Source organism: Meriones unguiculatus, chromosome 7 (assembly GCF_030254825.1).
Source record: "Meriones unguiculatus strain TT.TT164.6M chromosome 7, Bangor_MerUng_6.1, whole genome shotgun sequence".
Taxonomy (NCBI): Eukaryota; Metazoa; Chordata; class Mammalia; order Rodentia; family Muridae; genus Meriones; species Meriones unguiculatus.
The window spans coordinates 60,025,551-60,038,778 of record NC_083355.1 but is presented as its reverse complement, the minus strand read 5'-3'; the positions used below and the strand labels follow the sequence as shown (position 1 = coordinate 60,038,778).

Genomic DNA, 13,228 nt, shown 5'->3' with positions numbered 1-13,228 from the left:
CAAACTATAGCTGAAATGAGAGCAATGTGTATATTTACACAAAAGGGATTTAAACTCCTGAATTCATGTTTGAGCCATATTGTACCCTAGATTTCACTGACCATTTAATTTTTTTTGTTTGTTGTTTTTGGTTATGGCATTTTTTTTGTTTGTTTGTTTGTTTGTTTTTAAGACAAGGTTTCACTGTGTAGCCCTAGCTGGCCTGGAACCCCCAGAAACTGGCTTGCATTTGCCTCCTGAATGCTGAGATTAAATGTGTGACCACACACTACCAGATGCTTCTTCAAGGTGTGTTCAAGAGCTACTAGAGAAGTGCTTGGCTTTCTTTTTTTTTTTTTAGTTTGAAAATATTTTTAGTAAAACTGAGTAAGAATCCCAAAACCCTTGTTTGGAAATTGTTTAGATCAAAAAGAAAATTAAGAATATTTGGCCCAGATTTCCATGTCTTTCAGAATAAGTTAGGTAGGCTGAGGAGATGGCTCACCTGCAGGTTAGTAGGAGCTGAGAGCCCATGTAAATAGCGGGTGGGGGTGGCAGGCCCGCCCGCCCGCTGGCCCTGTCAGTGAAACCCTGCCTCAGTGAATAAACCTCAGGCCTCCACCGGCACCTGGACTCCCGTTCAGACATGCATGCATACATTCAGACCATGGACACATGAAAAGCAAAATCCCAGTGTAAAGTGCCCATTTTCTATTGTAATTTGGCTTGTATTTCTGTGACCAGCTTAATACCAATATTTTGCTTTGTAGTGCCTAAAATTTCTCTCCTTTTTATTCAGAGTCATCTCCTGTACCACTAAATCGAAGAAGTTCTGGCCGGCAAGGAGGAGTTCATGAACTGTCGGCTTTTGAACAGCTTGTTGTGGAATTGGTGCGGCATGATGATAGCTGGCCCTTTTTGAAACTTGTTTCTAAAATTCAGGTAATAATAGTAATGTAGCTGGACTTCATACAATCTGTTCATATATTACCTGATTTACATTCATGTTATATGATTTAGTCTCTATGGTAACTCTGAAATTATCAGAGCACCTCTTCTCTGCTGACTCTTCAAAAGCACACCACTGGAAGGTTGCTCTCTACATTGAAAAAACACTAAGGCCAAACAGCATTGCTTCTTTAGTCCCTCCTGATCCTGTGGCTATTTTGTTTGTTTTTAGACTCATCCCCTATGGCCAGATTAGTCCCAGACTCTTAACATTTATTGACTTTTAGTTTTTATGTGTGTGTTTGCATGTGTGGGCAGTGCCTGCAGAGGCCAGGAGAGGCCATCGGATCCTCTGGAACGTGGTTGTGAGCCACCATGTGGGTGCCGAGAACTCGAATACAGGTCTCTTGCAAGAGCGGTAAATGCTCTTAACCAGTCCCATAGCTGATTCTTTGTAAGAATGTTCTTTTTCAGACATTATCTGAAAATAATTTTTGTTCTATATAATAGGTATTCATGGAGTGAATTCAATGAAATGTTATTAATGGGATTTCTCTCATAAGCTAAGTTAGTCGTCATGGTACAGCATACCTCAGAGTCATTTTCGGGGGTATCTTAAACACACCTGAGAGCCAGATGTGATAGCTGCAGGCCTTTGATCTCAGCACTGGGGAGGCAGAGGCAGGTGGACCTCTCAGTTCAAGGCCAGCCTGGCCTACAAAGTGAGTCCAGGACAGGCAGGGCTACACAGAGAAAAAACAAAACAGAAATTAAATAATAATAGGAGCCATAGTCGCACGTGCTTGAGATCCTAGTGCTTGAGATCCTAGTGCTTGGGTAGGAGAGCTGTGAATTAGAGGCCAACTTCAAAAAGAGAGATTAGTAGCTTCAGGGGGCCTGACAGTATTTTAGCATGAAGGGAGTGTAGGTAAGTGCTGAGAAAGATGGTGATGTGGGGGCGGGAGAGATGGCTCAGAGGTTAAGAGCACTGGCTGCTCTTCCAGAGGTCCTGAGTTCAATTCCAGCAACCACATGGTGGCTCACAACCATCTATAATGAGATCTGGTGCCCTCTTCTGGGGTGCAGGCATAGAAGCAGGCATAATACTATATAAATAATAAACTAATTAATTTTAAAAAAAAAGATGATGATGGGGAAAATGGATAGCTTCAATGAAGCAGAGGCTCTGGCACAATATACTAGAAGACTTAGGCTGTACGGAGGTTTCTCAGCCATCAGGGACTAGAGAGAATGTGCCTGTGGAGCACACAGCCTGGAGCTGAACTCACAGTAATCTGACAAGCTGGGTATCCCACACATGCCTCTTTCTCCAGTTCCAAGAAGAGTGGAGATGGCAGTTGCTGAGGCTTGTTGGTTGCCAGCCCAGCAGAGAAGACAGGAACCTCCTTCAGAAGAACAGAACAAGACACCAAATTCTCTTCCGACCTTAGTGCTCATGCACACACACACATTTTCTTAAAATGTCTTTTTCTGTATATGCGTGTTTTGCTTACATGTATGTCTGTGCATCGCATGCATTTGGTGTCCTTAGAGGCAGAACTTGTCAAATTCTTGGGGCTAGAGGTATAGAAAAATGATTGTGATATCTGGGTACTAGGAATTTAACCCAAGGTCCTTTGGAAGAACAGCCAGTAAGTACCCTTCTACTTTGATTCCCAGAGCAAGAATCTAAAGGATTAATTACTATAGAATAACGTCTAGTTATTTTTAAAATTATGTTTTGAAATTAGTTTGTTTTGGGGGCCAGAGAGATAGCTCAGAGGTTAAGAGCACTGGCTGCCTTTCCAGAGGTCCTGAGTTCAATTCCCAGCAACCACATGGTGGCTCCCAACCATCTAGAGTGAGATCTGGCGCCCTCTGCTGGTGTGCAGGCCCACATGCAGGCAGAACACTGTATACACAATAAATAAATAAATCTTTTTTAAAAGGTTTGTTTTGTGTGTGTGGGTGCACACCTCACCAGTTTGAGAGGGGAAGACAGGACAGATTGACCCCCCTCCACCGTGAGTCACCTCACTGGACTAGTTTTTTTGGTTCTTTCAAACAGGATCTCAGCCCTGTTTATCCAGGTTTGCTCTGTAGCTGAAGATGGCCTTGAATTCTAGCTTTTTTAACTTATTTTTCATAAGTGGTTTTTGTTATCAATAATTAAACATGCATATATATCAGTTTATAGGAAAAACCATGAGCAAAACTGTTCTTTCTTTTCACAATGCATTTCTTATGGTATCAAGCAGGCTTTCACATAATGACTCAAAATATTTGACATATTTTAATGGAATAATAGTATTGAGAAGGTTGATATTAAGTTGTTTTTCAGATATAAAATTTATTTAACCCTATGTGTCCAATAATCTTTTTGTGCTGTGAAATATTGAATTACTTTACAGGTCCCGGACTACTATGACATCATTAAGAAGCCTATTGCCTTAAATATAATTCGAGAAAAAGTAAATAAATGTGAATATAAATTAGCATGTGAGTAACTTACAATTTCCTTTTATTGCTTTTAAGAGCTGTTGCTATTTTTGTTTTGTTTAAAATGATGTACATTAGTATAATTAGAGAGATGGCAGCCAGCGGGGTCTCCCGGGTGCTTATCACTACATACTGAGACGAAAGATGGATTGCATTAGATATTTAGAGGCATTTTATACAGTCTGGTCTTAGGGGAAGAAGTGGTTTTTCTGGTTTTTGGTGCTGGAGATTGAACACAGTGCTCTTGAAAAGCTAAGCCAGCGCTGCCTCTCCAGCCAGGGCCGTGTAATCACATAGTGTATATAAGCATAGTTTCACCGCAACAATTGGCAACTGCGTAATTAAACAATCTTAAGTCAAGGCTCTGCTACCTTGTTTCAGTCTCTGTTTTTCTGGCTTCCGTCTTCTGAAGTTTTTCAGCATGCAAACATAATTTGTTTCTGAGGTGTGTACTTTCATTCCTAATTTTGTTTGTTTTTCTTTGTAGCTGAGTTTATTGATGATATTGAGTTAATGTTTTCGAACTGCTTTGAGTACAATCCTCGGAACACAAGTGAAGCAAAAGCTGGAACTCGGCTTCAAGCATTTTTTCATATCCAAGCTCAAAAGCTTGGCCTGCATGTCTCACCCAGTAATGTGGACCAGGTTAGCGTGCCACTAGCTGCAAAAAAGTCACGGATCTAATTTTGTCCTTCTAAAGGCTGTATGTGAAGAAAACATGAATCGTTCATGAAAATGGAACCTTAAATCATGCTCTAAAGCAGATATGTATAAAGCAATAACAGCTGGTTGACCACATCCAAGTGTGGCCTGCACTATGTCCTCGACTCCAATATTAAACTCTCAGGAGAATGTAGGAAAGAGCTCCTTTGCTGCAGTTTGTTCAGCACCTACGAAGTTTAATAAATAGATGTATTGGATACAGTACTGGTTTACAGAGGTTTTTGTACATTTTGAGATCATTCATGTGTTCAGGTATCTTGGAAACTATTTCTCCTCTAGGATTTATTTTGTATTGAGGAGGATTGCCCTCCACAGCGGAGCCTTCTAGAGCACAGTTTAGAGAATGTGTGTGTCTTACGACTTGTTTAACAAGCACATTGTTTCAACACTACACATGAATGAATCCAATTTTCTAGCCCCAACGTACTGTAGCCAGTGCCGACTGAATTTATTAACTAGATATTTATTTAGCATTCAAAGTCATTTGTGAATTTGTTTTGTATTTATAAAATTTATACTTGGAAAATGTTCTTTAATTTTTTAAACATTTTACTATGTTTTTATTTTATTCTCAAACATTCTTAATGATTAAAAAAGAAAAAGTCACCCTCCTTCTCCCTAACAGTGCTGTTTTACAACAATAAGTTTTTATGTACAACTTTTCTAAGTGTACAAATAAAATAATACATTTTTCAAGTTTTCTGAGTTCTGAAGTTTTTCCAGATTAAAACCAAACTTTTGTATATCAACACATGCAGATCATAGAAAGCGCACAGTGTTTCATTGCCTGGGTTAGGAGCCTCTGTTGGGGGCAGGAGTATTCTTGCACAGATTCCCATTAAGAGGATAGAAGCATGTTGAATCCTGGGAGTGCAGGCATGAATCCAAACAAACCCTTGATTTTAACCTATGATTGTAGCACTTGGTATGCTGAAGCAAGAAGACCACAAGTTCAGGGCTAGCCTGGGCTACACAGTAAGAACCTGTCTGTGGTCATTTGAATGTGAACATCCCCCATAGGCTCTGAATTTGAACACTAGGTTCCCTTAGCTGGGAAGTGGTGGCACATTCCAGCATTCCAGAGATAGAAGCACTCGAATCTCTGAGTTCAAGGCCAGCCTGGTCTACAGAGTTCTGGGATGATTAGGGGTACACAGAGAAATCTTGTCTCAGAAAATAAGAAAGAAAATGTGGCCTTGATGGAGGAGGAACTTTATTCCTTGGGGCGGGAGTTACGCCTTTGCCTTCCTCTGCTTTGCTGCTGCTCATGCCTTCATGTGAGGTAAGCTCCGCCTCCTATCCTGCTGCCAAAATTCCCTGTCTCGATGGATAAGTCCAGACAAACTTTTGTATCTGTTGCTTTGGTCATGGTGTTTAGCACAGCAGTAGAAAAGTAACGACTAATACATGGCGTTTTAAATTGTTTGCACGAGCAATGCTGAGTGGGAAAGAAGCCAAACATCCTTCTGTGTTTGCCTGGCCCCTTAATGTCCTTAATGTCAAAGCTTTTAGTCTTTGCTCCTAATAACTGTGAAATATTTTTGTTAAATCCAGTTCTGTAAGATTTTTTTTTTTTTTTTTTTGTAATATCTCCATTTTTCAGATGAGGTTAAAACTCAGGTCAACTTTTTTTTTTAATTCACTCAGGTGCTTTCAGGGAGATGTAAATACACAGTCTTACTCTTGTGGACAGCATAAAAGGTCAAATGGATCAAAAAATGAGCTGTCTCACTGTACAAAACAGTGGCAGGCATATAGTCATGAGCTGGTGTTTCAGTCTGCACCCCGGCCCCCTTTTAAGCACTAGAGACCAAACTTGGGCCTGTACCTACTAGGCAAACATCACTGAGCGACATCCCAGACCCTCTCTGCCTCGTTAATTGGTAGTTTTCAGGGTGCAGCTGTCACATCACTACCAAGTGTTTTCAGAATGTGTGCTGAAGGTGAGTCCTGGAGAGGTGCTGGCTGCTGAGCAGTGCATCACACCTCTGAGTCCCCGGCTCCCAGCATAATATGCTAATAACAGCTAAGCATGTTTGAAACCGTGACAGCAAAGTTGGGGTGCTTGTTTGTCGCTCCGTCCTGCTGTATGGGTGGGTATAAGTGACAGCACAGGTGGATGTCAGAGGACATGAGTTCCAAAGAGTGCAGGCTTGCCTCTCAACTACGTCACCGGTCCTGTCTCTCTTCGTTATTTGAGACAAGGTCTTACTCTTCAGCTGAGGCTGTCCTGGAATTTACTATAGGTAGACTAAGCAGGCCTCAAATTCATGGCAGTCCTCCTGCCTCAGCCTCCTGAGTGCCGGGATTGCAGGAGAAAGTCATCAGACTAGTAGGAAACAGAAATTTAATACCCAAGTGATCTTGGAAGGCATGAGTCCTCCCGATCTAAATCTGTTCTCTCATTCACTGTCAGGGTTAAGAATATCCTGCTGGGGACTGTGGAGATGGCTCAATGGTTACGAGCACTGGCTACTCTTTCAGAGGACCCAGGTTCAATTTCCAGTGCCCACATGGCAACTACAACTGTCTGTAACTCTAGTTCTAAGCGATATGACACCCTCACGGAGACTTAACACAGAGGCAGAGCGAAACGCACATAAAATAAAATGCACATAAAATCTTTAGGGGGAAAAAAAAGAATATTTTGCCAGCTGGGCAATAGTGGCACATGACTTTAATGTCAGTTAGAGGCAGCCTCAACTATAGAGTGAGTTCCGGGACAGCCAGGGCTACACAAAGCCTGTCTGGAGAAAGACAATGACAATAATACCTGTCTGCTTTGGAGAAAGAAGGGGGAAATGGTCACATGCACACCCTGAGTACATTGATTTCAGAAGAATGGCAGAATTCTTCAGTTAGCGTCAGGAACAGCATGAGGAAGGTTACCCTTAACCTATTTCCCACTTTAGCCATTTGTGCTTGCCATCCAAGAGCGTGTGGTAGTGACGGAAGAGCAGAAAAAAAGCTGGACCATCAGTGTACAAGCAGTGTGCCAGTATGTGAGGTGACAGTGATCACATCATTATTATTTTTCTTGGTAACAATTCTTAGAAGATTGAAACTCTTGCTACAAAAAAAAAAAAAGTTTGAGAAAACATATTAAGAATATGAATAAATGAATATCTGCAAATTGGAAAGCCGTGGGCAGTGAGAGGGCCCAGTAGAAAAAGCAGTTGCCTCTGCCTGATGACCTGAATTCAATCTCTAGGCCGAAACCAGGTCCTCTGACCTCCACGTGTGCACAATAACCATTGAGTGAGTCATTTAATGGTAAAATTGTGTGACGTGGTCGTGGTCGAGCACGCCTTTAAGCCCAGCGCTCAGGAGGCAGACAGAGGCAGATCTCTAAGTCTGATCTGCCTAGCAACTTTCAAGCCAACCACGTCTACACAGGTGAGATGCTAAGGAATTGGTAACATTGTGTGTGGGCTGGAGAAATGTCTATGCAGCTAAGAGCTCTAGTAAAAGGACCCAAATTTAGTTCCTAGCACCTAGATCAGGCATTTCACAACTGTGTAACTCCAGCTCCAGGGGATCCAGTGCAACCTTCTGGCCTCCAAGAGCGCCTGGACCTAGCATTCACATAGCCCAAGCCACATGCTCATATACACAAAAGTAAAAATAAATCTTTTTTAGAAGTAAGATTATTTAGGGGTTCAAGTTTATTTGTGTGTGTTTTTAAGTAGGACTTTTGTTGTTTTGCTTTGCTTTTTGAATTGGTTTCTCTGTGTAGCTTTGGCTGTCCTGGAACTTTGTAGACTAGGCTCGCCTCAAACTCAGCAAATTTCCCTCCTGCCTGACAATCCAGGCGTAGCACTCTTGGCTTCTCCAGCACCACGTCTGCCTGCACACCCCCATGCTTCCTGCCATGACGATCCTAGCCTAAAACTCTGAATGGAAGCAAGCCCCAGTGAAGCGCTTTCTTCTCAGCCAGGCGCCGTGGCATGCCTGTGATCCCAGCACTCTAGGAAACAAGAGCAGGTGGGTTACTGTGAGTTCAAAGCCAGCCTGGCCTACAAAGCGAGTCCAGGACAGCCAAGGCTACACAGAGAAACCCTGTCTGGAGTTTTTGGGTTTTGGGTTGGTTTAGTTTTGGGTTTGTTTGTTTTTTTTGTTTTTGTTTTTGTGTAGCCCTGGCCATCCTAGAATTTGCTCTGTAGACCAGTCTGGCCTCCAACTCATAGAGCTCCGCCTGCCTCTCCTGAGTGCTGGGGTTAAAGGGTTATAAGAGCTGCTGTGGTCACTGTGTCTCTTCACAGCAGTAGAACCCTGACTGAGACACTGCCCTGGACTCTTGTGACCCCATGCCACCTCACTCCTCTGAGTGCTGGAGTCACAGGCATGCCACCATACCCAGCTTTACCTCTATTTCTTAGCAGAATCTCAAAGCAGGAAATCAGCAAAAATATAGAACTGAGCAACTTCAACCAAGTGACACTCCAGTCCCAGGGAGTCTCGGGATCTCTTCTGGCCTCTGTAGCCAACAGGCACATACACTGTGCATAGACATGCAGGCAAAACACTCATAAGGTAAAATGTCTCTCAGGCATGGCGGTGCATACCTTCAACCATAGCACTCAGGCAGAGGCAGGCGCATCTCTGAGTGGAAAGTGGCCTGGGCAGGGCTGGAGAGACGGTTCAGCAGTTAAGAACGCTGGCTGCTCTTCCAGAGGACCTGGGTTCAATTTCACACAACACGGCAGCTCACACCAGTCTGTAGCTCCAGTTCCAGAGGCTCAGACACCCTCACAGAGACATACAGGCAGGCAAACCACCAATGAGCATAAACCATAAACAAAGCTGGGCGTGGTAGCGCACGCCTTTACTCTCTGCACTCGGGAGGCAGAGGCAGGTGGATCTCTCTGAGTTCAAGGGCAGCCTGGTCTACAGAGCGAGTGAGTTCCAGGATTGCAAACAGAAACCTTGGGGGTGGGGAGAGACAAGCCTGATCTCCGTAGTGAGTTCCAGGCCAGCCAACCTACATAGATTTTTTGTCTCAAAATCCATTAGTTAATTAATTATATTATACTGTCATATGTTTTCAAGCCCTATGCTTCTCCCCTAACACTTCCGCCATTTCCTCTCAGCTTCCTCAAAGTGCTATGTTCCTTTTCCTGGATGGAGTCACACCACCATTTCTTAGGACAAAAAAGCAGGTCATCTAGACCTGTGGGCTCAAGGCCCCTTCGAGGTAAACCGACCCTTTCATAGCAGTCACATATCAGATGTCCTGCAGATCAGATATTTGCATTACGATTCGTAACCAGCAGCAAAATTATGAAAGTAGCAACAGAAATAATTTTATGGCTGGGGATCACCACAACATGAGGAGCTGTATTAAAGGGCCACAGCGTTAGGAAGGCTGAGAACCACTGCTCTAGACAAACCAAAAATCAAAGGATCTGGGAATCTGCTCTGTACAAGGTTTTGAGTTGCTGGACTCTCTAAGAACACGTGGCGGAACTGGGAGGAGCAGGAAGTGTTCCTGCAGGCTAGGAATTCCAACAGAGCAGGGACGCTAGCTCACTTTTTCAGGTGGGGCTAAAATCATCTGCCACACCAAGAGTCAGAACCAGCCCTGCCCCTGCCGGCACGTGCAGGCTACTTTGAGGGAAGGAGTTCCTTTAACTTGTTTTTTTTAATGCATATGTATCTATGATCTGCAAATACGTGCATGCATTACCTATGCTACAGAACATGCAACTGCCACAGTTACTACTTTTTATGACGAGAACATTTAAAGTCGCGCTTTTTTGTGAGGCCAGAGGCTAACATCCGTGTTTTGTTTTTTTCTGGGTTTGTTTTGTGGGGACAGCATCTCAACACATAGCCCTAGCTGGGAAGGAACTCACTGTGTAGAACAGAATGGCCTCAAGCTCACAGAAATCCTCCTGCCTCTTCAGCTCTAGTGCTAGGATTGTCGCTGCAAGCTACCACGCGCAGCTATTGGAAATTCTTGAGAATATGTAAGTGATACGCTGTACAGTAGTTGTCTGAGCTTACTCTAACTGAGATGATGTGTCCTTTGATAAAAATCTCCCCCAAACCTGCATGCCTGGTCCCCCAAACACTGAGGAATCGTCCTTCTGCTCCCCTGATGCTGCAGATCAGAGGATCGGATGAGATCTGTGGTATCTACGTCTCCCTGCACCTGCCCGTCTTACCTAAGCACGCACACCATTTATTGCAAATGACGGGATTGCCTTTGTCTCTAAATAGTTATCATAGAGGTTTGTGGTGGCCAGATCACAACTTTCAGGATTGACTCTCTTCTGCCCTGTGGGCCTCAGAGGTCAAACTGAGGTCGGCAAGCTCAGTGGGAAGTGCCTTTACACACTGAGCCATCTTGTTGGTCCTTCTTTTTCTGTAAGACTAAACAATATTCCAGTGTGCACACGTGTGCATGCAGAAGAGGGGTGCACACGTGTTCTTAGGCAGGTGGAAGCCAGAGGTTGCTGTCAGTGTCTTCAGTATTTCACCTTATTTTCTTTTGAGACAGTTCTCACCAAACCTGGAGAGCAGGCACTCGGCTAGCCTGAGCGGCTCGTGAGCTCCGGCAGGCTGCCTGGCTCTGCTTCCCTGACTCTGCAATCACAGGCGTGAACACTTAGCCCATCTTTTCACATAGGTGCTGGGCACCCAAACTCAGATCACGCTTGCCTGCTGAAGCCTTATGAATCTTTATTTTTGTAAAGGTCATTGTATGTCTTTTTAAAATGATTTATTTATTTTTATATTTTGTTTTATGTGTATTGGTGTTTGCCTGCATGTATGTCTGTGTGAGGGTGACAGTGCCCTAGAACTGGAGTTACAGAAAGGTGTGAGCTGCCATGTGAGTGCTGGGAATTGAACTCAGGACCTCTGGAAGAGCAGCCAGTGCTCTTAACCTCTGAGCCGTCTCTCCAACTCTATAAATCTTTAATGAACATCAAATACTTCCTTTACTATTTTCTTCATAGCTCAAATTTGGCTTACGAAGTACAATTCCTTGGGGTTGGAGAGATGGCTCAGTGCTTAGGAGCACTTGCTGGAAAGACACTTGTCCACATTCAATTAAGTATTTTTTTAAAGTGGCACATGCGTTTAACCCCAGAGACAGGGGGTCCCTATGACTTCAAGGCCAGCCTGGTCTACAAAATGAATTCAGTGCAGCCAAGGCTACATAGTGAGACCCTTCTGGAAAAGCGAAAACAAAACCTAAGACAAAGTCTCACGGTGTAGTCCTGGCTGGCCTAGGGCTCAAAGGCTGCACCTGCCTCTGCCTCCCAAATGCCCAGAGTGAAGGCGTGCATCACCACACCTAACCTAAAAAATTAACCTTTTTGTTGCTGTTTTAAAGACAGGTTTCTCTGTGTAGACTTAGCTGTTCTGGACTCACTTTGCAAACCAGGCTGGCCTCGAACTCCCAGAGATCCAGCTGCCTCTGCCTCCCTGAGTGCTGGGATTACAGGTGTGCACCACCGCACCCAGCTTAAAAATTCATCTTGAAGAAAAAAGAAAGTGTGATTTCACACAGCTCGAAGCAATTTTACCTTGAGAAGGGGTTTTCTAGGACAAAGATTTTCATAGGATTTGGCCAGTCATGCAGACAATTCTGCTTTTAAAACACCCTTCTGATAAATCATCAAGAAATGCGCTCTCAGCCAGACGTGGTGATATACGCCTTTAGCCCTAGCTCTCAGGAGGCAGAGGCAGGGGATTTCTGTAAGTTTGAATTCAACCTGGTCTATAAAGTGAGTCTATAAAGGACAGCTATGTAGAGAGACCATATTTTAAACAACAATAAACCAAACAGAAAAATGTGTCCTCTGGTCTTCTATGATGTTCCTTCAAGAGCTTAGAGAGGTACAAAAACAAGACAAAAAATTAAATAAATAAATAAATAAATAAATAAACCATTTTTGAGGACATGGCAACATGGCAGAAGAGATGGCTTGGGAGCTAAAGGAACACACTGTTCTTGCAGAAAACACACCTTGACATTTTTCTCTGTGTGTGTGCCTCTTTGAGCGTGCTCCCGTGTGCATGCAGTACTCTCCATGGCCAGAAGAAGGCACCAGATCCCATGTAGCTACAGCCACGGTGAGCCACCATCTGGGTGCTGGCAACCCAACCCAAGTAAGTCCTCTGCCCTTGGCACTGAGGGGGCATCTCCCCAGCACTCCCTGCCGACACGTGCACTTTAAATAAATAAATAAATAATAGCCGAGTAAGACGGGGCTGGAGAGAGGGCTCAGCAGCTCAGTTCCCAGCAGCCATGTAAGACGGCTCACCAGCACCTGTCTCCATCTTCAAAGGGCTCTGACACCTGTTTTACACTTCTAGGGCACCTTCATTCAGACAGGCACATGCTCCCTTACAGACAAACATCTGCACATAAAACATGAGAAAATAGCAGAATACTTATCTCCTCACATATACAAAATCAGTCAGATGAAATAACCGCCCCCCCCCCGTGTCCATCACCCCATCTTAGATAATTACCAGTTTCCCACCAGCATTGCTCTCTTGCCACTCCTTTTCCGGGTGGTTATGGGAAAACCCCCATGCATTCCTCTACTTCTTCTGTAGTACCTCAATATTCATCACTAAAAGAAAGGGGAATCCAAACAAAAACGCCCACAGTGCTGTTAGAGCATGGGAATAGTTAAACTGACTTCAGTTTATGTGCATTGGTGTTCTGCATGTGTGTGTGTGTGTGTGTGTGTGTGTGTCAAATCCCCTGGAACTGGAGCTATAGACAGTTGCTAGCTAGCTGCCATGTAGGTGCTGAGAATTCAACATGGGTCCTTGGGAAGAGCCATCTCTCCAACCCCAACTTAATTTCTTATTATTGTCTAATATGTTAATCGTCATTCAGATGGGAAAGGAATAGAAAGAGGGAAGCTGGGCATGGTGACACAGCCTTTAGTCAGGAGGCAGAGACAGGCAGATCTCTGAGTTCAAGGCCGGCCTGCTCCACAGAGTGAGCGCCAGGACAGCCAAGGCTACATACTGAGACCCTGATTGAAAATAAATTAGTAAATAAATAATAGAGAATTGACAATGTAGCTCAGTGATGGAGTGCTTGCCTAGC

At 43.9% G+C, this 13,228-nt stretch overlaps 1 protein-coding gene across 3 annotated transcripts in view; it reads left to right on the top strand.

Moving 5' to 3' along the window:
- Baz1a (bromodomain adjacent to zinc finger domain 1A) overlaps positions 1-4,845 on the top strand; it is an 82,191-nt gene extending 77,346 nt beyond the window's left edge. For all 3 annotated transcript variants that reach the window (XM_060387503.1, XM_021655228.2, XM_060387504.1), the window contains 3 exons: positions 779-921; positions 3,339-3,426; positions 3,914-4,845. In XM_060387503.1, the coding sequence (XP_060243486.1) occupies positions 779-921; positions 3,339-3,426; positions 3,914-4,110 (428 nt within the window). In that variant the 3' untranslated portion in view covers positions 4,111-4,845. The remainder of the gene's footprint in view (positions 1-778; positions 922-3,338; positions 3,427-3,913) is intronic.
- The last annotated feature ends 8,383 nt before the right edge of the window (positions 4,846-13,228 follow it).